This window comes from Colias eurytheme, chromosome 32 (genome assembly GCF_061535395.1).
Source record: "Colias eurytheme isolate Ceu_HAF_F1 chromosome 32, ilColEury1 Martin Lab GWU primary, whole genome shotgun sequence".
NCBI classification, from domain to species: domain Eukaryota; kingdom Metazoa; phylum Arthropoda; class Insecta; order Lepidoptera; family Pieridae; genus Colias; species Colias eurytheme.
Window position 1 is genome coordinate 3,116,426 of NC_143011.1, and position 26,470 is coordinate 3,142,895.

Genomic DNA, 26,470 nt, shown 5'->3' on the forward strand with positions numbered 1-26,470 from the left:
TTTGTTACGCCAGATGGACAATATGAATACACCAGAATGCCATTTGGCTTAGCAAACGCTCCTTCGGTTTTCCAAAGAGCCATGCATAAGATTCTTAATAAAGCACGGTTAAGTTATGTAATTGTGTATATGGATGATGTTTTGATACCCGCGCGTTGCTTTGATGAAGCGCTGCAAAGACTAGAAGAAGTTTTGTTATTATTAAAAGAAGGAGGCTTAACACTGAAAATGCAGAAATGTAAATTTATGTTTGATAAATTAGACTTTTTAGGGTTTGAAATAAGTGGTAATGGTATCCAACCAGGCTCTGCGAAAACTGGAGCAGTCTCAAAATTTCCTACTCCCTTAAATCAGCATGACGTTAGACGATTTTTAGGTCTTGCCAGCTTCTTTAGAAGATTTGTCAAGGATTTTGCTCTGATAGTAAAACCATTGACGGGTCTTCTAAAGAAAAATGCGCCTTGGAAATGGGGGGAAGAAGAAGCAACTGCATTTACAGAGATTAAAAAACGATTGACCAGCAGACCAATTCTCGCACTATACGACAAAAATTTAGAAACTCAGTTACACACGGATGCGTGTAGATTTGGCATCGCGGGTATTCTTCTTCAGAAAGACGAGAAAGGTTTATGGAGAGTTGTAGCATACTACAGTCGTCAAACCACGGTAGAAGAGCAGAAACTTCACTCGTTTGAGTTAGAAACTCTAGCTGTGATAGCGTCATTAAACAAGTTTAGGGTCTACTTGTTAGGCCTACGCTTCAAAATACTAACAGATTGTAATTCATTACGCACCACATTTACAAAACGAGATGTGATCCCGAAAATTGCAAGATGGTGGGTGCAGTTACAAGAATATGACTGTGAAATTGAGTATCGACCAGGAGATAAGATGTCACATGTGGATGCCCTGAGTCGAGCTCCATCAGACTCAAAAGTAGACGATTTGCACGTTATTGATATACTTAGTGTTACTGCTGAAGATTGGATTACTACTGTTCAATCTTCAGATGACGATATAAGGCGTATTAAAGAAATATTAAGTGATCCAGAATCCCCCAACATAAGTACATTTCAAAATTACAAATTAAAAAATGGACGTGTATACAGGATCATAGCTGATGATAATATCAAATGGGTAGTGCCTAGAGGCGCACGCTGGCAAATTGTTAAAGCCAATCACGATGACGTAGGCCATTTTGGGTTAGAAAAGACTTTAGATCGTATTCGGGCATTATATTGGTTTCCTAAAATGAGAACCTTTGTCACCAAATATGTTTCAGCATGTTTAGAATGTGCTCACCATAAGATGCCAGGTGGTGCTCGACAAGGTCACCTACATTCCATAAAAAAAGTAGAAATCCCCTTTCACACGGTCCACGTGGACCATGTTGGGCCTTTCATTAAGAGTAAGAAGGGGAACTCATATATCTTAGTAATCATCGATGCCTTTACTAAATTTGTTTCTTTGGCTGCCGTCAAAAGTACCAAAACGTCGGAAACTATAAAAGTAATTAAAAAAAAATCTTATTGGGTATTTTGGTACTCCAACACGCCTCATTTCTGATAGAGGTAGCTGTTTTACCAGCAAGAGGTTTAGGAAGTTTATACAGGCCTTAGGCATAAAGCATGTTATGAATGCAGTAGCCACGCCGCGAGCAAATGGTCAAGTAGAAAGGTCAAACCGAACTATATTGGCATCATTGGGAACCATGAACCATGGCAAAGATCCTAGAACATGGGATGATAATCTATCGGATATACAGTTAGGCATTAATACGACAATACACGACGTCACAAAAAAAACTCCTAGTGAATTATTATTTGGGCGTAGAGTTACAAATCCTTCGCAAGGTATATTAAGTGAAGTAATTTCGGATGTAGGTCATGGAATAGTAGACGGTAAGATTGACGATATTAGATTAGATGCACGCTGCCTGATGCAACAGCAAGCGAAGGTCAGTGAAGAACGGTATAATAGAAAAAGAAAAGCGGCAAAAGTATATAAAGTAGGTGATCTAGTGCGAATTTTGAGAGCAGTTGCATCTGGCAGCGGGCAGTCTAAAAAGTTGGAACCCAAACTACAGGGACCGTACCGCGTAATTAAAGTTTTACCAAACGACCGTTATGTGGTAGAGGATACCCCTTTATCTCGAAAAGGTAGGCGGTACGAAGCTGTCGTGGCAGCCGACAAAATGCACCCTTGGTTAAATTTTAAATCGATGTCTGATAGCGATAATGACGGTGATGATAGTTGTTCTGATGCCATTGAGAATCAAAATAATTAAATTTTATACATACACATTAGGTAGTTTAAAGTTCTTTATGTATGTTGTAATACACATCCTTCTATAAATGACGAGTCAAGTCTACGTGTTTGGTATGAACGAAGAATGATCGACGTTTATAACAAACACATGGAATTTGAAATAGCTTGCATATTGTGGGCATGCCGGGCACAATATGCCGCCCAACGAGAACCAAAATGCAGTATATGTGTGAACAGTGAGTACCGAGTGATTTTGTATGATTATTATGGGTATGCCGGGCACAATGATGTGCCGCCCAAAACGAATAGCTTACATACTGTGGGCATGCCGGGCATGATGTGCCGCCCAAAGAGTAACAATATGCAGTCTATGTGCAAGCAATGAGTACTGAGTGATTTTTATTACTGTTGAGGGCATGCTGGGTACAATGATGTGCCGCCCAAAGAGTAACAATATGCAGTCTATGTGCAAGCAGTGAGTTCTGAGTGATTTTGATTACTGTTGAGGGCATGCTGGGTACAATGGTGTGCCGCCCATAAGAAAGCAACAATTATTATTGTACATTGTTATTTTTGTGATCTAATTATTGTCAAATTTAAATGTATGAGATAGTATTATGTAATTTAAATATAACATTATGATTGTATTGCAATACCTGCATAAGGTCACTAATATGTAAAAATGTATTGGTGAGCAATAAATTATTTGAATTTGAATTAGTCCTAATCAAACGGATAGAGAAGTGAGTTTTTGTTATACAAATGTTTGTAGCGATTGTCGAAGTAGTTCCAATAGAGATATATATATTTATTTATTTTCTTTTTTTTTTTCGAAATTTGTAAATCTTATTCTAGGCTTGTTTCCTTGTGTAATTTTGATTATTTGTAAAAGCTAATCATACCAATTCAAACTTCGGGAACTAGTTGTAAATACATATTATTATAAGTATTTGTTTCAATTTCATGTAAGTATGGTTGCATTTTGTTTTCCATATTTTATCATTTTATTTTTGTTTAAATTTAATTTAAGCCAACGAAGGCACTCGTTGAAGATCGGATGGCCGAGCTGTTACAAATCTTAAAATCATACATAGTACATTATTTTCCATAGACAAGGTTTTCTGTTATTTATAATCTACCGCCTGACAACTTAACCTCCCCTCCAGTCGGTTAGTTGTCAGTCGATCGCTCACATTTTTTGAAGAAACGATCAGCTAGCAATTGATCCTGAACAGCCGACTAGTGCGGTCAACAAGTCAGTGCCTTAGCCGTGCCTCATGCTTGTTTTAGGGTTATTTAAATCTATTATTTAAGATTGTGAAAGATTGCGAATATTATAGTAAAAAGTGAATGTAACAAGGAGGAATATTAAAATATCAATTGTGAAGAAGGCGTTTCATTCCACAACCCAACAGCTTCAGAAGTGGGATAACGATAACAAGATTGGTGATGGGCCGTGATTGGTCAAGGACTCCTTCACGCAGCCGAGACGGCAGTCGTGAGGGCAATGAACAGCGAAGCCGGCGTAGTAGAGAGCGCCGCAGTGAAAAGCGCTCAGACCGCCGCAGTCAGCGCCCAAGCCCGAACCGAAGTGCCAGTCACCGGAGCCGCCCTAACACTGAGCACCACCAAAGGAGTCCCGGTGAGCGACGTTCTAGGCGTAGTATTGAACGTCGCAGCCAACGATCGGGTGAACATCGAAGTCGTAGCCGCAGTCAGCTACGAAATCGCCACGATAGCAGAATTATGAATATTGATCGGGACCGTAGAAGTAGGAAACGTAGTAAGGACTGTTCTATTACAAGACCCCAAAAAGGTGATAAAAGCGATGTAACTAGTACTTTAATAGATTCATTTGTTGATGCGATTAAATCGATGAAATCTAGTTCTAGTGATAAATTTTCGTCTATTCACAATGTAATACCTGATTTTGATCCAATGGCAAAAGAACAGACTGTTAATGCGTGGTTATCGAAGGTTGAGGAATGTAAATTAATTTACGAATGGTCAGAAAAACAAGTCGTGCACTACGCTCTGCCTAAACTCTCGGGAATAGCTAAAACGTGGTACCAAAGTCTCCCCACTTTGCTGTATTCTTGGGAGGAATGGAAAGTTAAATTAATTGAAACTTTTCCATCTACCCAGAATTATGGTGAATTATTAACTGAAATGTTGAATAAAAAACTACGGTTTAGTGAATCTCCCGAATTATATTATTACACTAAAATTAACTTACTAAACCGTTGCAACATATATGGCAAAAATGCAGTTGATTGTCTAATTTATGGAATTGAAGATAGGGGTATTAGACTAGGAGCTCAAGCGGCACAATTTTCTGAACCTGAACAGTTACTCAAATTTTTTAAAACTGTTAAACCAGGCGTTTCTAGGGATACCGAAAGATCAATTCGAGATAGGGATAAACGGCCGGTACCAAATAATTCAAATAGGGTCTTGAATAAGCCGAATAGATTCGAACCGGGTCGGATAACTTGTTTCAATTGTAACGAAGTAGGTCACCCCAGCTATAAATGCAATAAACCGTTATTAAAGTGTAGTCGTTGTAATTTATTAGGTCATTTGTCTAATGCGTGTTCTAAAATGGAACCCGCTCAAAAGCTAGATAAGGAAAAAACCGTGTTGAAAATCTCTAGTCAACAATCGGCGAGTATTTACACTTTTCCTATACGTATTAACGGGGTAAATGTCCAATGTCATTTAGATTTAGGGAGCGAATGTACTCTAATTCGGTTGACGGACGCCCTAAATCTAGGGTTCGATTGGACCACAAATGCAATACGATACCTTGGAGTTGGAGCGAAAATATTGTTTGTAATAATTTGGCTAGGTAACTTATTATTGAAATGAAAATAATAATTAGAAAAATGCATTGTGAAACCGTTTTAAGCAAAAAACGTTTCGATAAATTATACATAGTGTTAGATGTAAATCGTACAAACGTTGTAAGATTATAACGTTAATGTTTCATGAAACAGCCAGCCATGTAAAGCATCCTTATTTAACATACGTAATATTGTGTCGTGTATTTCTTCTTATAAAAATATATTATACGTGTTATTACGAAACTTTCCCATTGTTCAATTTAAACATCTATTGGCTAGTTGCATTTTTAAACACTCATTGTATGAAAAATATTACATGTTTAGTGTTACGTTTAATGTATAGATTTAGTTTCTCAATATTATTTAATAAATGTTTTCTTTTAATATTAAAATTGAATCATTGTAAAAAAGGGGAGTATAGGGAGCATCATAAAGTTAATTTTGAGATCGAAATACCGCTTCGCTTAAATACTTACTTGCAAAAGATTATGGGACAACTTGTTTTTAATTTCGTAAAATTTGTTATAATAATATGTAAATCTAGATGTCTTTGCTATGCGATTTATATAATCTTATTCTTCACGCAGTCGGATTTATTGAGGTGTGTCAATTGTTTCCCGAGTTTAAAAGAATATGTTCCTTGTATTTTACATTTTATTTTTATATTTAATTCATTAAATATCTTAATGATGTCTTTTTTAATGCTTCTACTTGTCTCTTCTAGTATAATTATAGTTTGTGTGTACGTTTTAAAGTTTAATTATAATATATTATATTTAATTTATTTGTGTTTCTTATATTTATACATTTGCAATAACAATGAACAACAAAAATAAATTTAAAGTTGGTCTTCTGAATCCTGGTTCTTTGGGTACGAGGCATGATGAGTTTCTGGTGGCAATGGAGCGCCATAAAGTAGATGTGATGGCTATCAACGAGACTTGGCTGAGGGATGGCGAGGAGGGGCGCGCTCCGGCTGTACCAAATCCTAACAAATTTTCTACCACATCCTACCGTACTTAAAAAGTTATTCCAGACGCAGCTTTTTTTTTCAAATAGATGAATTCTTAAAACTCTATGTGTACACTCTCCTAACAAGCAACCCGCCCAACTTTTCCGCCCGCTCATGAACTATCGTTTAAGATTATGTTTTCATAGACAAAATGCTCACATTAGCGAAGCGCTATTTGCCGGCTGCGCGAAGCGAGAGAAGGAAACATGAATTTTAAGGAAAAAATTAGCAAAATCGTTGAATTATTTTTTACGTGATCACGTGATTGTGGGACACACACTCGGTAAAATGGACACAGAGCAATGCGCGCGCTAATACATAATCTAAGCTTTAAACACATCAATATTTTGTTTGCTCTTCAATCACAAGTTAATGTAGAGCCATTTTAATAGGCAACATTTGACAGTTCAACAAAATTCAACAACGTAACCTAGTAACGGCGACATAGAATAATATGTTATTTCGTTTTGTTAGAATTGCACATTTGCAGAACTTTTTTCAATTACGATTACATATTTATAATAATAATGACCGATACAAGTAATTATTTAAAGATTTGATTTGACTGATAAACCATTCTAAACATAATAAACAATTTCTGATTTAAAGAACTGACGTCGCTACAATTTTGTGTCAATAAACCTTTTCTCTTTTTAAATACCAGAGACTTTACTCTAAAAATCAAAATCTGACATCTAGAATCGAATGCATTGATTACTTGTGAATAAAAATTATCATAAATAATTAATAAATGCGTTGTGTTTTTTTAATTATGTATTATACTTCTCTTATTTTGCTCCTTAAATTTACGAAAGAAAGTATATTACGGGGACAGGGATTCGCCTGATGAATTTTAAAATTGACATAGGTGTTTCAAGTTCGATTGACAAATGTTTCAAGTCCGTATCGATTAATTCGCTTTAATCGATGTTTTTAAGCAGGAAGATAAAATTGATAGATGTCAAATGTTGCCTATTAAATCGGCTCGACTATAATATAAATAATTTCACATTTCAGACCAAAACCAAACCACCCGCCGATGCGACGAAGTTCAAAGAAGAACCGCCGATTGTATTCGAATGGACTCGTCAGGGGCAATCGTTCGAATACTTCACTGTAACTGCGGGGCCATAGGGGCAAAATGTATGGCATGTAGGCAGATTTGAAGTGAAACTTCGTTAGGCGCGTTGAGTGTCAAATTTCAAGTCATGATAATACCGTCACGTTAATATAGGCGACGATTTTGGTATTGAATCTTAGTGTTTCGACTGAATAAAGTGTATTTTACATATTTTTGAGTTTTATTTATTTGCTGACCTTCCAAAATGATAATAAAATATAATATTTTGCAAAAAATAATTGATTTTTATTACGTAGTTAATACATTACACTGTCTCAGATTAGATAAAAATTAAAACTATATCAGAGCCAGCCTATTCATAAGTTCGCAAACACACGAAAATTTCTGTTAAATACAGCAATAGAATCATCTATAACGATCATGCATTTAGACCAAACGAACATAGAGATAGAGCAAGAGCATTCTTTCGTGATCTTTTATTGTAAACGAATACTCGTATTCAGTGTTGAATATTGCATATTCTAGTATATTCTTTTCGAACGCACTAAGAACAACGAAAGAATGCTCTACGCCTGTTTTAAAACAATTTGACATAGTGAGGTTAGGTTAGTATACATCGTAAGTTAGTAGGCATCGTAAAACATGGAATCAACATGGAAAGCTATTATTTTATTGACAAGTGTGACATCTGTGTAATTATAATTTAAAAATCTACAAATATCGAAATCTGTTAAACCTAAATTGTATTGAGTTATTGACTGTAGTCTTATTTATAGTCTTCTTTAAAATATAGGAAGAAATAACATTTATAACTATGTAATGTTGGAACCTCATAAATGAAACAACTCTTTGGGTTGAAGCGTTTTATTAGAATTAAACTTAAAAATAAATACATTTTAATCATACACTAAATCCTACTAATATTATAATTAATGGGAAACTTTGTGAAGATGGATGCATGTTTGTTACTCTTTTACGCAAACACTACTGAACCGAATACAATGAAATTTGATAAGACACAGGCTACTTTTTATTCTGGAAATTTCATGGGAACGGGAACTAGTTACTACGTAACACTCTACTGTTATATTCAATCACCTAAAATTATTTCATTAATTTTACTATTTTAAGGTTTGTTCTATCTGTAAAGAAGTCAGTTCATACAAACACACAGTTACTTATAACTCGATATTGAACGAAGTTTATCATAAGCATAAAGGCTATAATTTACCTATGCTTATAATATAGGAAAGACGAACGTGAACGATTTTCTTTTAATCTTTAAAAATTTCTCATAAAATAATTCAGGTTGGCGCCACATTAGTACCATGGTAAATAATTTCACTAGACTTAAGAAATAAACAAGCAAAGGAAAATCTCCCGCAAAGTTATACCGCGTTTTTTCATAAAATTAAACGTTAAAAAATCTACAACATTATCTCCTATTCTATTCACAGTTCACGAAATAAAATCACTCTAGCTATTTTCTCATAATATATTTACTACAATATTAAGATTTAAGCATACATATGGATATAGTGACAGAGAAAGCGACATTGTTTTATATTATGTAGTGATTAATGCTTTTACACTAAACAAAATTACATTTCCATTTAAAATATACAGTAAACTATGCACAAATGGAAGAATTAGATTTATTTTTGTTTATTCGCAAGTAAAGAGCATCTGTATTTAATATTGTCTATAAAAACATTATTATGTATAGGCAGTTAAAACATTATTTTAAACGTAATCGCAAAAATAAAAACGTAGGCTTCCGTCACCATTCGAAGCGAATACATACGCATATAATATGCATAAAGTTTAATATTTACATATATAGCATTCAAATCATTCAAGTGCTTTACAAGGAAATTTTTAAGGAATTGTAATCTTTGATCAGGTCATTTAATTTCCATTGAAGTGAAAATGGAAACTGAAATGGCTTAGCTTTTGTACCTATGCAGAAAACTTAACGAAACCCTAATCTATATCAGTACAAAAATTGACCGAAATTGCGTAGACATTGTTAGATAAATTCATTCTAACAATGCAGCAACAAATGCTATTCTATTCGAGGCCGATATTAATTATCGATCGCCAGCTTCAATATTTTTGGATAGTTACAATATGGAAATTGTTATTTTAATATTAAAATAGGTGATTAAATTACTCGATTTTATTCTGAATTCGATTGATTAAAAATGAAGTAATATACGAACTTTTATTAGGTAAGAAACAGGTAGACACTACACACTAATAATTATTGCGAGTACAAATAATAATGCTAAAAACTAAACAATTTTTCTTGCGTAAAATACAAAATACAGCTTATTATTTCTATCAAATGTATATGATGAGCTTAGTACTTTTACAATAAGACTCTATTCGGCTAGGTTTTGTTCGTACATTTAATGTTTGAAAATATCTCTACTAATATATCTCTATAAAATATCTATAAATGATCTATCTATAAAATATCTCTGCTAATCTATATCACATCACATATAGTTAATTTCCTCCACAGGCACGCAGCACGCTGATCAACCACGCGCGCACGCACACCGGCGAGAAGCCGTTCGCTTGCACCGACTGCGGCAGGGCCTTCTCCCAGCGCACCGCCCTCCGCACTCACACACAGCTCGTGCACCTCAAGCTGCCGCGCGGCAAGGTGCGCACACACACACAGCTCGCATAGACACATATTATAATACACACACGTTATTTATTTGGTTACAATAAACACATTGCAACATATCAAACTATATTTGTGACCACTATACTATTTGTTTGTATAGAGCGCGGTATGAACAGTGACGAACTTGCGAGCGCACTGATCGTTTCTCTGATATTTCTTTTGTACCGCCTACCGTACTTACCAGCTTATGCCACGTAACACTGGCCACAGGCATTCTATAATGAATAAAACTGTTGTTGATCTATTAATTTATCTAACCTACCATTTTCCATTTTCTACCAAATTTTATCAATTTTTCTACTATTTTCTACCAAATCCGACGTATTTTCTACTAAATTCTACCATTTTACTAATAATTTCTACCAATTCTCTACTAAATCCGAAGTTTTTCTACCAAAACCTCCCATTTCCTATCCTTCCTATCCTTCCCATCATATTATATTTCTACCAAATCCTAACAAATTTTCTACCACATCCTACCGTACTTAAAAAGTTATTCCAGACGCAGCTTTTTTTTTCAAATAGATGAATTCTTAAAACTCTATGTGTACACTCTCCTAACAAGCAACCCGCCCAACTTTTCCGCCCGCTCATGAACTATCGTTTAAGATTATGTTTTCATAGACAAAATGCTCACATTAGCGAAGCGCTATTTGCCGGCTGCGCGAAGCGAGAGAAGGAAACATGAATTTTAAGGAAAAAATTAGCAAAATCGTTGAATTATTTTTTACGTGATCACGTGATTGTGGGACACACACTCGGTAAAATGGACACAGAGCAATGCGCGCGCTAATACATAATCTAAGCTTTAAACACATCAATATTTTGTTTGCTCTTCAATCACAAGTTAATGTAGAGCCATTTTAATAGGCAACATTTGACAGTTCAACAAAATTCAACAACGTAACCTAGTAACGGCGACATAGAATAATATGTTATTTCGTTTTGTTAGAATTGCACATTTGCAGAACTTTTTTCAATTACGATTACATATTTATAATAATAATGACCGATACAAGTAATTATTTAAAGATTTGATTTGACTGATAAACCATTCTAAACATAATAAACAATTTCTGATTTAAAGAACTGACGTCGCTACAATTTTGTGTCAATAAACCTTTTCTCTTTTTAAATACCAGAGACTTTACTCTAAAAATCAAAATCTGACATCTAGAATCGAATGCATTGATTACTTGTGAATAAAAATTATCATAAATAATTAATAAATGCGTTGTGTTTTTTTAATTATGTATTATACTTCTCTTATTTTGCTCCTTAAATTTACGAAAGAAAGTATATTACGGGGACAGGGATTCGCCTGATGAATTTTAAAATTATTGCTGTATTTAACAGAAATTTTCGTGTGTTTGCGAACTTATGAATAGGCTGGCTCTGATATAGTTTTAATTTTTATCTAATCTGAGACAGTGTAATGTATTAACTACGTAATAAAAATCAATTATTTTTTGCAAAATATTATATTTTATTATCATTTTGGAAGGTCAGCAAATAAATAAAACTCAAAAATATGTAAAATACACTTTATTCAGTCGAAACACTAAGATTCAATACCAAAATCGTCGCCTATATTAACGTGACGGTATTATCATGACATGAAATTTGACACTCAACGCGCCTAACGAAGTTTCACTTCAAATCTGCCTACATGCCATACATTTTGCCCCTATGGCCCCGCAGTTACAGTGAAGTATTCGAACGATTGCCCCTGACGAGTCCATTCGAATACAATCGGCGGTTCTTCTTTGAACTTCGTCGCATCGGCGGGTGGTTTGGTTTTGGTCTGAAATGTGAAATTATTTATATTATAGTCGAGCCGATTTAATAGGCAACATTTGACATCTATCAATTTTATCTTCCTGCTTAAAAACATCGATTAAAGCGAATTAATCGATACGGACTTGAAACATTTGTCAATCGAACTTGAAACACCTATGTCAATTTTAAAATTCATCAGGCGAATCCCTGTCCCCGTAATATACTTTCTTTCGTAAATTTAAGGAGCAAAATAAGAGAAGTATAATACATAATTAAAAAAACACAACGCATTTATTAATTATTTATGATAATTTTTATTCACAAGTAATCAATGCATTCGATTCTAGATGTCAGATTTTGATTTTTAGAGTAAAGTCTCTGGTATTTAAAAAGAGAAAAGGTTTATTGACACAAAATTGTAGCGACGTCAGTTCTTTAAATCAGAAATTGTTTATTATGTTTAGAATGGTTTATCAGTCAAATCAAATCTTTAAATAATTACTTGTATCGGTCATTATTATTATAAATATGTAATCGTAATTGAAAAAAGTTCTGCAAATGTGCAATTCTAACAAAACGAAATAACATATTATTCTATGTCGCCGTTACTAGGTTACGTTGTTGAATTTTGTTGAACTGTCAAATGTTGCCTATTAAAATGGCTCTACATTAACTTGTGATTGAAGAGCAAACAAAATATTGATGTGTTTAAAGCTTAGATTATGTATTAGCGCGCGCATTGCTCTGTGTTCATTTTACCGAGTGTGTGTCCCACAATCACGTGATCACGTAAAAAATAATTCAACGATTTTGCTAATTTTTTCCTTAAAATTCATGTTTCCTTCTCTCGCTTCGCGCAGCCGGCAAATAGCGCTTCGCTAATGTGAGCATTTTGTCTATGAAAACATAATCTTAAACGATAGTTCATGAGCGGGCGGAAAAGTTGGGCGGGTTGCTTGTTAGGAGAGTGTACACATAGAGTTTTAAGAATTCATCTATTTGAAAAAAAAAGCTGCGTCTGGAATAACTTTTTAAGTACGGTAGGATGTGGTAGAAAATTTGTTAGGATTTGGTAGAAATATAATATGATGGGAAGGATAGGAAGGATAGGAAATGGGAGGTTTTGGTAGAAAAACTTCGGATTTAGTAGAGAATTGGTAGAAATTATTAGTAAAATGGTAGAATTTAGTAGAAAATACGTCGGATTTGGTAGAAAATAGTAGAAAAATTGATAAAATTTGGTAGAAAATGGAAAATGGTAGGTTAGATAAATTAATAGATCAACAACAGTTTTATTCATTATAGAATGCCTGTGGCCAGTGTTACGTGGCATAAGCTGGTAAGTACGGTAGGCGGTACAAAAGAAATATCAGAGAAACGATCAGTGCGCTCGCAAGTTCGTCACTGTTCATACCGCGCTCTATACAAACAAATAGTATAGTGGTCACAAATATAGTTTGATATGTTGCAATGTGTTTATTGTAACCAAATAAATAACGTGTGTGTATTATAATATGTGTCTATGCGAGCTGTGTGTGTGTGCGCACCTTGCCGCGCGGCAGCTTGAGGTGCACGAGCTGTGTGTGAGTGCGGAGGGCGGTGCGCTGGGAGAAGGCCCTGCCGCAGTCGGTGCAAGCGAACGGCTTCTCGCCGGTGTGCGTGCGCGCGTGGTTGATCAGCGTGCTGCGTGCCTGTGGAGGAAATTAACTATATGTGATGTGATATAGATTAGCAGAGATATTTTATAGATAGATCATTTATAGATATTTTATAGAGATATATTAGTAGAGATATTTTCAAACATTAAATGTACGAACAAAACCTAGCCGAATAGAGTCTTATTGTAAAAGTACTAAGCTCATCATATACATTTGATAGAAATAATAAGCTGTATTTTGTATTTTACGCAAGAAAAATTGTTTAGTTTTTAGCATTATTATTTGTACTCGCAATAATTATTAGTGTGTAGTGTCTACCTGTTTCTTACCTAATAAAAGTTCGTATATTACTTCATTTTTAATCAATCGAATTCAGAATAAAATCGAGTAATTTAATCACCTATTTTAATATTAAAATAACAATTTCCATATTGTAACTATCCAAAAATATTGAAGCTGGCGATCGATAATTAATATCGGCCTCGAATAGAATAGCATTTGTTGCTGCATTGTTAGAATGAATTTATCTAACAATGTCTACGCAATTTCGGTCAATTTTTGTACTGATATAGATTAGGGTTTCGTTAAGTTTTCTGCATAGGTACAAAAGCTAAGCCATTTCAGTTTCCATTTTCACTTCAATGGAAATTAAATGACCTGATCAAAGATTACAATTCCTTAAAAATTTCCTTGTAAAGCACTTGAATGATTTGAATGCTATAAATGTAAATATTAAACTTTATGCATATTATATGCGTATGTATTCGCTTCGAATGGTGACGGAAGCCTACGTTTTTATTTTTGCGATTACGTTTAAAATAATGTTTTAACTGCCTATACATAATAATGTTTTTATAGACAATATTAAATACAGATGCTCTTTACTTGCGAATAAACAAAAATAAATCTAATTCTTCCATTTGTGCATAGTTTACTGTATATTTTAAATGGAAATGTAATTTTGTTTAGTGTAAAAGCATTAATCACTACATAATATAAAACAATGTCGCTTTCTCTGTCACTATATCCATATGTATGCTTAAATCTTAATATTGTAGTAAATATATTATGAGAAAATAGCTAGAGTGATTTTATTTCGTGAACTGTGAATAGAATAGGAGATAATGTTGTAGATTTTTTAACGTTTAATTTTATGAAAAAGCGCGGTATAACTTTGCGGGAGATTTTCCTTTGCTTGTTTATTTCTTAAGTCTAGTGAAATTATTTACCATGGTACTAATGTGGCGCCAACCTGAATTATTTTATGAGAAATTTTTAAAGATTAAAAGAAAATCGTTCACGTTCGTCTTTCCTATATTATAAGCATAGGTAAATTATAGCCTTTATGCTTATGATAAACTTCGTTCAATATCGAGTTATAAGTAACTGTGTGTTTGTATGAACTGACTTCTTTACAGATAGAACAAACCTTAAAATAGTAAAATTAATGAAATAATTTTAGGTGATTGAATATAACAGTAGAGTGTTACGTAGTAACTAGTTCCCGTTCCCATGAAATTTCCAGAATAAAAAGTAGCCTGTGTCTTATCAAATTTCATTGTATTCGGTTCAGTAGTGTTTGCGTAAAAGAGTAACAAACATGCATCCATCTTCACAAAGTTTCCCATTAATTATAATATTAGTAGGATTTAGTGTATGATTAAAATGTATTTATTTTTAAGTTTAATTCTAATAAAACGCTTCAACCCAAAGAGTTGTTTCATTTATGAGGTTCCAACATTACATAGTTATAAATGTTATTTCTTCCTATATTTTAAAGAAGACTATAAATAAGACTACAGTCAATAACTCAATACAATTTAGGTTTAACAGATTTCGATATTTGTAGATTTTTAAATTATAATTACACAGATGTCACACTTGTCAATAAAATAATAGCTTTCCATGTTGATTCCATGTTTTACGATGCCTACTAACTTACGATGTATACTAACCTAACCTCACTATGTCAAATTGTTTTAAAACAGGCGTAGAGCATTCTTTCGTTGTTCTTAGTGCGTTCGAAAAGAATATACTAGAATATGCAATATTCAACACTGAATACGAGTATTCGTTTACAATAAAAGATCACGAAAGAATGCTCTTGCTCTATCTCTATGTTCGTTTGGTCTAAATGCATGATCGTTATAGATGATTCTATTGCTGTATTTAACAGAAATTTTCGTGTGTTTGCGAACTTATGAATAGGCTGGCTCTGATATAGTTTTAATTTTTATCTAATCTGAGACAGTGTAATGTATTAACTACGTAATAAAAATCAATTATTTTTTGCAAAATATTATATTTTATTATCATTTTGGAAGGTCAGCAAATAAATAAAACTCAAAAATATGTAAAATACACTTTATTCAGTCGAAACACTAAGATTCAATACCAAAATCGTCGCCTATATTAACGTGACGGTATTATCATGACTTGAAATTTGACACTCAACGCGCCTAACGAAGTTTCACTTCAAATCTGCCTACATGCCATACATTTTGCCCCTATGGCCCCGCAGTTACAGTGAAGTATTCGAACGATTGCCCCTGACGAGTCCATTCGAATACAATCGGCGGTTCTTCTTTGAACTTCGTCGCATCGGCGGGTGGTTTGGTTTTGGTCTGAAATGTGAAATTATTTATATTATAGTCGAGCCGATTTAATAGGCAACATTTGACATCTATCAATTTTATCTTCCTGCTTAAAAACATCGATTAAAGCGAATTAATCGATACGGACTTGAAACATTTGTCAATCGAACTTGAAACACCTATGTCAATTTTAAAATTCATCAGGCGAATCCCTGTCCCCGTAATATACTTTCTTTCGTAAATTTAAGGAGCAAAATAAGAGAAGTATAATACATAATTAAAAAAACACAACGCATTTATTAATTATTTATGATAATTTTTATTCACAAGTAATCAATGCATTCGATTCTAGATGTCAGATTTTGATTTTTAGAGTAAAGTCTCTGGTATTTAAAAAGAGAAAAGGTTTATTGACACAAAATTGTAGCGACGTCAGTTCTTTAAATCAGAAATTGTTTATTATGTTTAGAATGGTTTATCAGTCAAATCAAATCTTTAAATAATTACTTGTATCGGTCATTATTATTATAAATATGTAATCGTAATTGAAAAAAGTTCTGCAAATGTGCAATTCTAACAAAACGAAATAACATATTATTCTATGTCGCCGTTACTAGGTTACGTTGTTGAATTTTGTTGAACTGTCAAATGTTGCCTATTAAAATGGCTCTACATTAACTTGTGATTGAAGAGCAAACAAAATATTGATGTGTTTAAAGCTTAGATTATGTATTAGCGCGCGCATTGCTCTGTGTCCATTTTACCGAGTGTGTGTCCCACAATCACGTGATCACGTAAAAAATAATTCAACGATTTTGCTAATTTTTTCCTTAAAATTCATGTTTCCTTCTCTCGCTTCGCGCAGCCGGCAAATAGCGCTTCGCTAATGTGAGCATTTTGTCTATGAAAACATAATCTTAAACGATAGTTCATGAGCGGGCGGAAAAGTTGGGCGGGTTGCTTGTTAGGAGAGTGTACACATAGAGTTTTAAGAATTCATCTATTTGAAAAAAAAAGCTGCGTCTGGAATAACTTTTTAAGTACGGTAGGATGTGGTAGAAAATTTGTTAGGATTTGGTACAGCCGGAGCGCGCCCCTCCTCGCCATCCCTCAGCCAAGTCTCGTTGATAGCCATCACATCTACTTTATGGCGCTCCATTGCCACCAGAAACTCATCATGCCTCGTACCCAAAGAACCAGGATTCAGAAGACCAACTTTAAATTTATTTTTGTTGTTCATTGTTATTGCAAATGTATAAATATAAGAAACACAAATAAATTAAATATAATATATTATAATTAAACTTTAAAACGTACACACAAACTATAATTATACTAGAAGAGACAAGTAGAAGCATTAAAAAAGACATCATTAAGATATTTAATGAATTAAATATAAAAATAAAATGTAAAATACAAGGAACATATTCTTTTAAACTCGGGAAACAATTGACACACCTCAATAAATCCGACTGCGTGAAGAATAAGATTATATAAATCGCATAGCAAAGACATCTAGATTTACATATTATTATAACAAATTTTACGAAATTAAAAACAAGTTGTCCCATAATCTTTTGCAAGTAAGTATTTAAGCGAAGCGGTATTTCGATCTCAAAATTAACTTTATGATGCTCCCTATACTCCCCTTTTTTACAATGATTCAATTTTAATATTAAAAGAAAACATTTATTAAATAATATTGAGAAACTAAATCTATACATTAAACGTAACACTAAACATGTAATATTTTTCATACAATGAGTGTTTAAAAATGCAACTAGCCAATAGATGTTTAAATTGAACAATGGGAAAGTTTCGTAATAACACGTATAATATATTTTTATAAGAAGAAATACACGACACAATATTACGTATGTTAAATAAGGATGCTTTACATGGCTGGCTGTTTCATGAAACATTAACGTTATAATCTTACAACGTTTGTACGATTTACATCTAACACTATGTATAATAATAACATAATGAAATATTACAAAAAGTACGCGTAAAATGCAGCTATATGCAAACCACAGAAACAAACAAATTGAAATCATGAATACCGATGGATAGGTAATTACTTTTAAAATACATATATTGAGTATCAGTAAGCCCAAACCTAGCTTTGACCAAAAACCTTATTTATATCACCTTCGGAGGATATTATATGGTATTTAGAGTGCTGGTCGCGTCTTGCATATATATGGCCACGCCGGGTCCAGACATAACTCCAGCCTTTGGCGCGTTGTTGCTCCCGCGCCAGATGGAATAACCTACGGTTATTGCGCGTTAGGTGCTCGTTGATATAGAAGCGGCGCGGTTCTCCCGCGACTAGCCCGCCGCTATCAGCGCCGCGGCGCACGCGCGCCGCACGCAATAACTCGTTACGCAGATGGTGCCGGGTCAGTTTGACTATGATGGGGCGCGGACGCCCAGATGAGCTACGGTCGCTACTCATATCCAATCCGTTTTGCCGACCGACACGATACGCATTTACAATATCCTTCTCTTCCAAAGACAGACCAATTTTATGTGCTATTGTTATAGTCAAATGTAATAGGTTTTCGCCTTTAGTTTCTGGAAAGCCGGTAATTTCAACATCATTCATCAGATTACGCTGCTCAGAATCGTTCAACTGATGCTTAAGAGATTCAATGCTTTCAACTATATCATTACTAGGTTGACTAATCGGTTTGTTTACTGAGTAATCTGACTCCATTCGCTCCAATCGCTCTTCAAATCCGTCGAGTCTCTTATTGTACTCTGCCATAACCATTGTGACCTTCGTCATTTCCTGACGAAAACTAGAAAGTTCGGTGCGCAAAAGTTTCATTTCCTCTGCAAGAGAGCTGGAGAGGGAATCATGGGCTTGCATCGGGGCATCCACGTAAATATCTCCGCTCCCCACATCTTGCGAGCATTCAGGTTCCGCTGATTTAGGAGACGAGTCTTTGCATGTTTTGCATAACCATTTTCCATTGAGTCGTGATTTGGGGCTTATACATTGTTTGTGGTACAGGTGACTGCATTTAAAACACTTAGCGCCATCTGTTGTTGGAGAGTAAAATTTCCCGCAGCTAGGGCACTTGTTGTTAGGCATTTTAAGCCCCGTATCGATCAATGAAGTTAGTTATTGATTAATGCAGTAGAGGGCGATATACTTAATTTAGATCACTATTTTATTGCGTTTGCAATGAAATTTGCAGATACAGTTATTGCTATTTGATTTTATTCACTCACGTATAGAATCGATTAACTTTCTGTGATAAACAGAGATCACAACCACTATCCCCCGTAATTTACTCGTAGATTTATTTACTCACAGTTACTGCAGAGTTGTCGGTAGTCGTAAAATCAGCTGTTACTCAGCTGTTTTTTATTTACGCTTGTTAATCACTAATAACGTCTTCAATCACTTGGATAACACTGACTGTGATAGTTTTTATAGTTTACTACTCAAAGAAACGCTTAAAAATACTAATTAGACACTTTGACTATTTTTAAAGTAAAAGAAACTCGGGAACCAAAACTGTCACTCCAACCGTCACGACTCGAACCCCCCTAATCCATCTAAATTTTCTGTATTTCCATTGATTAATTATCAATGTATTATGAAGTACATACTATTAATGTATCTTTAATAAAACACATGTAAAACAAAAATCTTGAATCTATCTAAATAGAAATTTAGCTCAAATAAACAACAAATAATAGTTACTTACATTACAGCAAAACCAAAAACAAAGAAAAAAGATTATAGAGTAAACATTGCCTTTACCATTGATTAATTATCCATTTATTTAAGTACTTACTATTAATGTGTCTTTAATAAAATACATGTAAAAATAATATATATAATATAATAATAAATAATAAATAATCTTAAATCTATGTACATTAGTAGTAAATTACCATTACAAATGAAGTAAAAAGTATTTATGTCGACATGTTTAAGTTTTAGTTTTAAGTTCTGTGTAAATTTTACTGGAAAATAAATGGCTTATTCAAACTCAAACATTTATTTATTCAATTAGACTTCTTCGAGAAGCACTTTTGAAACGTCAATACATATTTTTAACATTTACCATTTATTTATAAACTATTATTATGTAGTAAGCTTCCCCAGTTTCCAAAATCCCAGCTATTAAAACAGTACTTAGATGCAAAGCAAATGCAATTCAAAAAGTGTAATTACTACCTACTATGTTGAATAATATAATATTTGACTTTTAATATTAGATATCAGCTTTTTCATTGAATGTCTTTAAATTATTTCGAAAAAACTCAAACTCAAATATTTATTTATTCAATTAGACTTCTTATAGAAGCAATTTTGAAACATCATTACATATTTTTTAAATTTAACAAAAAAACTACAAAATCATACTATTTATTACCTACTTTTTTATTTTCTCTAATTCTAGTTTTAATTTTTCTATTTCTAGCAAAAGTTGGGCATTCTTTAATTTATAATTTTCATTTTCTAAATGAATATTAGTTAGTTTTGCATCCAAGCACTGTTTTTTAGCTAAGAAATACTCAGCTATGGCATTATTTTTGGCGGTCTTGCCATCGTCTTGTCTTTTCTTTCTCACTGAAAAATGAACATAATGTTAGATTGATGGGTATGTGTTTGTACCCAACACATCTCTCAACAAAATTATTAATAAATTAAATATAAAAATACTGATAAATTTACTAGATTGATATTCTATTGAAATTGTATTATTGTATAAAACTATTTTAGAAATGTTTTTACAAAATATGTAATAGGTTTTGTCTGGTGTGACTGATTGATAGACAACACACTGACTATAATGATGGACCTAGGACACATGAGGATTCAAGATTTATTTGGAGGATATTCCTTGAGCTCTATAATGAATGCATTAAGAATAGGGTTTGAAAAACAAAAGTTACCTGTCCTCGGTGTATTAAGAGTAAACCTCTTTGGCTTATTTGGTGTTAACACATTTTGGTCAACACTCTCCGAAACCTGATCTTGTATGACACCATCACCCTCACCACTGCATATAACAATTTCAATGTCATGGTTACTTGATGTAGGCATCAAATCTGCAGCCTTACTTATATCATCAGAAACCCTAGCAAACCCATCACCAATACCGTCACCACTAGCTCCACCATCTCCACTCATGCCACCAATATCAACACCTACTGTTTCCTTATCACCCCCAAATGGCACAGTAAATCCACTGGCAGTACTTCCTAGTAAACCAGAAACTCGGTCCAGTATGTCATCTGGGGGTATATGTATAATCAGCAGGACCACCACCAGTCTAAAAATTCAATGTAGGTAAATAGAATTAATAAGTCATTACATTCTGAAGTCCAATTAAAAACACAACTATGAACGAACACGACTAGCTAACCTTAATTTGGTTCATCCTTATTTTAGTGCTGCGTTTGCGAGAATTCTTTTTTAAATTTTCCCATTTCAAACGCAGCTGCTGAGGTGTCCTGGGACAATTCGTAGCCTGGGCATTGAACCGCTCGGTCAATCTAACCCATTCCTCGTTTTTTAGTTTGTTATTGGTGGCGTTCGTTGTTTTCGTTGTTATGATTTTACTCCCTTCTATTAATTCAAGCAAGAACTTGGATTCCTCTTTTGTAAGAGGCTTGCCTTTTACCTAGAAACAAAAAAATAAGATTTAGGCGCGAAATTGAGCGTAAGTTGGGAGCACAAAAGCGTCACCTTATGAAATAACAAAAAGGTACTTACGATTTCGCAATCCATTATTGATAATGAATAATAGGTAATTAATGACTAACTGTTATAACTTGTTTTACTTATTTATTATTTGTATGTTCGCAATATTTAAACGCATAAACGTTCACAGTTTGATAGCTGTTGTCACTTGCCACAGAACAGACCAATACACATTCCATTTTAGGTAAAGTATTTTTACTTGATATCATATTTTATGTGATAAAATATAATTCCTAGTAAAGTTTTTACACGCTTTCACAAAATTATTTGCTTTTAGTATTTTGGATATTCTTTATAATATTTTAAGACTAGTTTGTTACTATTAAACATTTAGCTAAACGTATTGCATACATCAAACATTGTGCTAGGAACGGAACGGTCAAGAGGGAAAAGATCGCCACTGATCCCGGTATCACAAAAAATTTGGATTGCAGTCATTTGTTATTGGCACGCAGATCGGAGATCAATCGAGCAACACGCAGTAATCCAGGATTGGTCATAATCTTGGATAGGAGATACATTATTAATTTCGGGCGTAAATCTTTTACCGCCAAAAGTTTAAGTATATATGTTAAATAAACATGTTTTTATTTGTCGTATTGGGCTGGAGGACGCGGAGGGCACTTTGGAGTATGATTGCGCTCCACAAATATTGCGTTTTCAAATTGAACAGTTTTAACGGGCTTAGATTTTAGTGTACGATTACTAATTAATTTAATGGATCACGCGGGAGTTGAACGGCGACGAGCGTTGCCGCCACGTCACCACTCTGCACGCTTGGAACGAAACACCGTACGCGAGCCAATTGCAAAATCGACCGCGCACCGCTTCCGCCCAACCGAGTAAGTAATGAAACAATGAAAGTAGTGGTTTTTTAATTTCTATCATGCAAAATTCGAGAATTTATATTATTTCACCCATACAAATATGAAATTTTGACGTGTTTCATATCGAACTTTCATGGGAACAGTGAAATTTTGTCCGAGTGAATTTTAAACTTGGCGCGTTTATTGAACATAAAGTCACACTTCAGGTATTTAAAAATATAAATAAACAACGCATAAATTATAATTGTTGACAATCATTTTAATCGTATACAAAATCAAAATGTTTACCTTCTCAAAATTCCTTTAAGTGCACTACACCACTAAGTTGGTTTAATATTACCACAATAATTATTATTGTTATAAAATATTATATCTTATAGGTTATGTGCGATCCATAAGGCTCACGGTGGAACTGTGCTTGACGAAGAAAACCACAAATTTTTATAGACGCATACATAGATATACACTCAATATCTTATCAGAATAAATCGTGTAACTGAATACTTGCTTGCTTACCCTTATCAATTCTCGAACTTTTTAACAATTATCCAATTGAAACGGAAGCTTGTGATAAACATGACGAACATCTTAAATCATCATATTATGTATAACCAATGTATATTTGTATAACCAGTGTAATATGTATGTACATACTCGTCACGATGAGACCGATGTCGAGTCTATTAAATCATTCGTTGCGTATCGTCCTTGCAGACAAATACGGACCATTTTCAGGCTGATCGTGCGGGGTGAGGTAAGTGTTTAATTTTGGCGGGAGGTGGAGAGTGTCCGTTCTGTAGCGTTTAGCTACTATTATGTATTCTGTGACATAATATAGCAGGAAAGCAGTTACCATGTTCTTGTTTGAGGATAGATTTTCTATTTATGAAGGAAATTGCATGTAATGATATGAATAGAAAATATTTAAATTAATATAATATAATGCAGTCTTAATTACCAGGAACAGATCTTTGTTACTGCAATGTGAGATAAACAATGTTATATTTAAATAATCTATACTAATATTATAAAACTGAAGAGTTTGTTTGAACGCGCTAATCTCGGAAACTACTGGTCCGATTTGAAAAATTATTTCGGTGTTAGATAGCTCATTTATCGAGGAAGGCTATAGGTTATATATCATCACTCTACGACCAACAGGAGTGGAGTCACGGCCACGGGGCTGAAACCGCGTGGAGCAGCTAGTACTGAAATAATTAATATTTTTTATTGTCGAAGTTATCGCTCGCAACAATGAGCGCTAGGCTTGTGCCTAATGAAGTCCTGGCATTCCTGCAGTATCAGCTGGATGTCATGGATGAAGTTAGCATAGAGCAAATTTGCACGAGCAATTTTACGGAAGGAGAGATACGTGACGCCAAATCACTACTCTTTTTGCCATTGAATATGGCCGACCAGATGCCGTCTCGCAGGAGGGACGAGAAGGGAGAGAGGAGTCTACGGGACATCATCAAGGTGTTCAAGAAGACCGATCCGGACGACGTGCCGACTTTCGTGGCGAAGGATTTGCGTAAGCTGCCTCCCGTCACATTCGACCACGTCGACGTCACCCGCCTTCTTAAGGACATCACTTCATTAAGGACGGCCCTAAAGGAGATGGAGTTTAAATTTGGAGCTTCCCAATCCACCATCAACGATCTGCGTAATGAGGTCGTCGCCCTGCGCGATTCAATTTCATTATGTAGGTCAGCGGAGGTTTCAAATGTGAACACGCGTCGTGGAGCGCAACGTGAGACTTTTGAGTCAGCGAATTTGACGACGCCGCCGGCCGTCGACCGCGTCACGCCGCGCCCCGCCTGACCCGCGCCTCCCCCGGAGAGCCCGCCTCGTGTAGCCAACCCGACACCGGCTGGCTACGCGGCCGCTGCCGCCAAGCCTCCCGTAAAGCGGCAAGAAATCACCCGAGATGGAGATCCCGTTAAGCACAGGGACTCCCCGCGCCGTGCGGCACCCTTGTCGAGCGTGAATAGACATCCACTCGATGAGGAGGGCTTTACAAAGGTAGAGAAAAGGAAGAAGAAAAAGAAGCCCTCCTCCAACAAGTGTGGTACCGCCCCGACCGGTAACAACCACCTGCTGCGGCCCGCCATACCGACGACGCAGCTGTACGTGTCCCGCCTGCACCACTCCACCCAAGCTTCTGATGTAGTGGAGTATGTGCGGGTGAAGACCAAGTTTATCGTGAGGGTCCAGCGCCTGGAGCCGCGCAATAATTTGAACTTTAATTCATTTGTTGTGCGTGTACCGAGCGAGCAGCTGTCGACCTTCATGAGCGAGGAGTTCTGGCCCCGTGGTGTCGTGTTCCGGCGGTTTCGCGGGCGGCTTCGCAACACCCAGCCGAAGCCCATTCAGCGCAATATGACACTGCCAGTGCCGTGAATTGTGTATAGTGTAGTGCTTAATAGTTTTAGTTATAAAATATTATATGTATGTTAGTCTGTAAGGTATTTATTCTATGGGTCTGTACAATTTATTGTCTGTTACCTGAAATAAATGTTATAAATAAAAAAAAATAAATAAATAAATATCCCTTGAGGCAGACTGATAGTCTTTCTTCAGCGGAAATAGCCAATCTATAATTGGTATTTTGTTTTCGAATATGTGGCCTGAGAATTTCCAACAAACTTTCAAATTTGTCATTGTTCATTTTATAATAGTCATAAATTCAGAGGCGGCTCGTCCTAAGGAGCGCTGGTGCAGTGAACTCCCATAAATAATTATAGTATAAAGTTATACCTGCTCATTCATTTATTAATTGATATCACTATTTAAAATCTATCGTAAAAACTCCAATATTAATATGAATAAAATTTGAAACCTTATAAATAAAAATACATCATTAAGTACATACACAGTACACTCTTGTTCATTTCTTATGTAACGCGCGAAACGGAGCTTACGGAGCGCTCTCGATTGCGCTCCTATGAAACAAGATTCAGTACATTGCCCAAATACGAAATCCAATAAGAGTGAAAGAGAAATTTCGCAACAGTCCTGCACGTGAAACAAAAGATTTACTATGGAAAAATAGCAATTTTTGGAGCGCCGCTCACACGCGACGTTGCCGACGCGACGCGGCCGCATCGCATGACAGCAGCAATTGCGCGCGACGTTGCACTCCTATATTAGAAACAAACACTATGAGTACGCTCGATAATCATTGAATTTGTTTTGAAATAGCCTGTACTTTATAATTTTTAGTGTTTAAATATTTTATAATGTGGTGCTCATTATTTTTTTGTAATAAATTATCCCGCTTACGCTATTGTATTTTCGTTGTTTTATTTCAAGTGAACACCCATACAATTTTGTCACGAGCCGCCTCTGGTCATAATGAATTTAATCTTTCCCTCGAGTGGGCTCGAGAAGGCGTGCGGATTCCCGCGACTGCTCGAGAAGTCGCTGGAATGCTCGAGAAGTCGTGGGTCTCCGTGACTCCGCGCTTCACTGCCCTTCGCCGCTCTTTCGGTGTGAGTTGACCCTTAAGCTATAAATTGATAAGAAGCTCGCTTCTCCTTAGATAGCAAATGATTGGAATATACTCACCAAAATTTTGCGTTATATACTTAGCCACACAACTACTATTTTAATTTCACTTAAACGAAACACAATGAAAAGTTTATAAAGTATTATTGAGGGTAATTTAAAAGTGTTATGAACTAATTCGTTTGAAGAGTCAAACTGCCATTTTCAGAAAGCAAACGGTTAAGGACGCGTGAGAATCACTATCCCACTTCTGAATTTAGGAACAAATATAATCAAAACTCGTTAATTTAATTTAACATTAAGTAATATCATTTACAAAATAATGAAATAATTTCACACTATTTTTTTAAACTCACTTTAACTAACTTAATTGTAATTAAAAAAAACTTATATAATGCAAAGGAAAATAATAAGGCAGTTGACTCCACAAACGGGCAGAGTTGTAGTGTGTCAATTGACTCGCGGCGAATGC

General features: G+C 34.9%; 1 protein-coding gene and 1 pseudogene across 1 annotated transcript; both read left to right on the forward strand.

Annotated features, from left to right (window-relative positions):
• Positions 1–1,711: 1,711 nt before the first annotated feature.
• On the forward strand, positions 1,712–2,287 carry LOC149895157 (uncharacterized). Its single transcript, XM_090119167.1, has one exon. The coding sequence runs from the start codon at positions 1,712–1,714 to the stop codon at positions 2,285–2,287; it is 576 nt and encodes a 191-aa protein (XP_089975293.1).
• A 21,458-nt stretch (positions 2,288–23,745) lies between these two features.
• Positions 23,746–24,891, forward strand: LOC149895158 (uncharacterized; annotated as a pseudogene).
• The last annotated feature ends 1,579 nt before the right edge of the window (positions 24,892–26,470 follow it).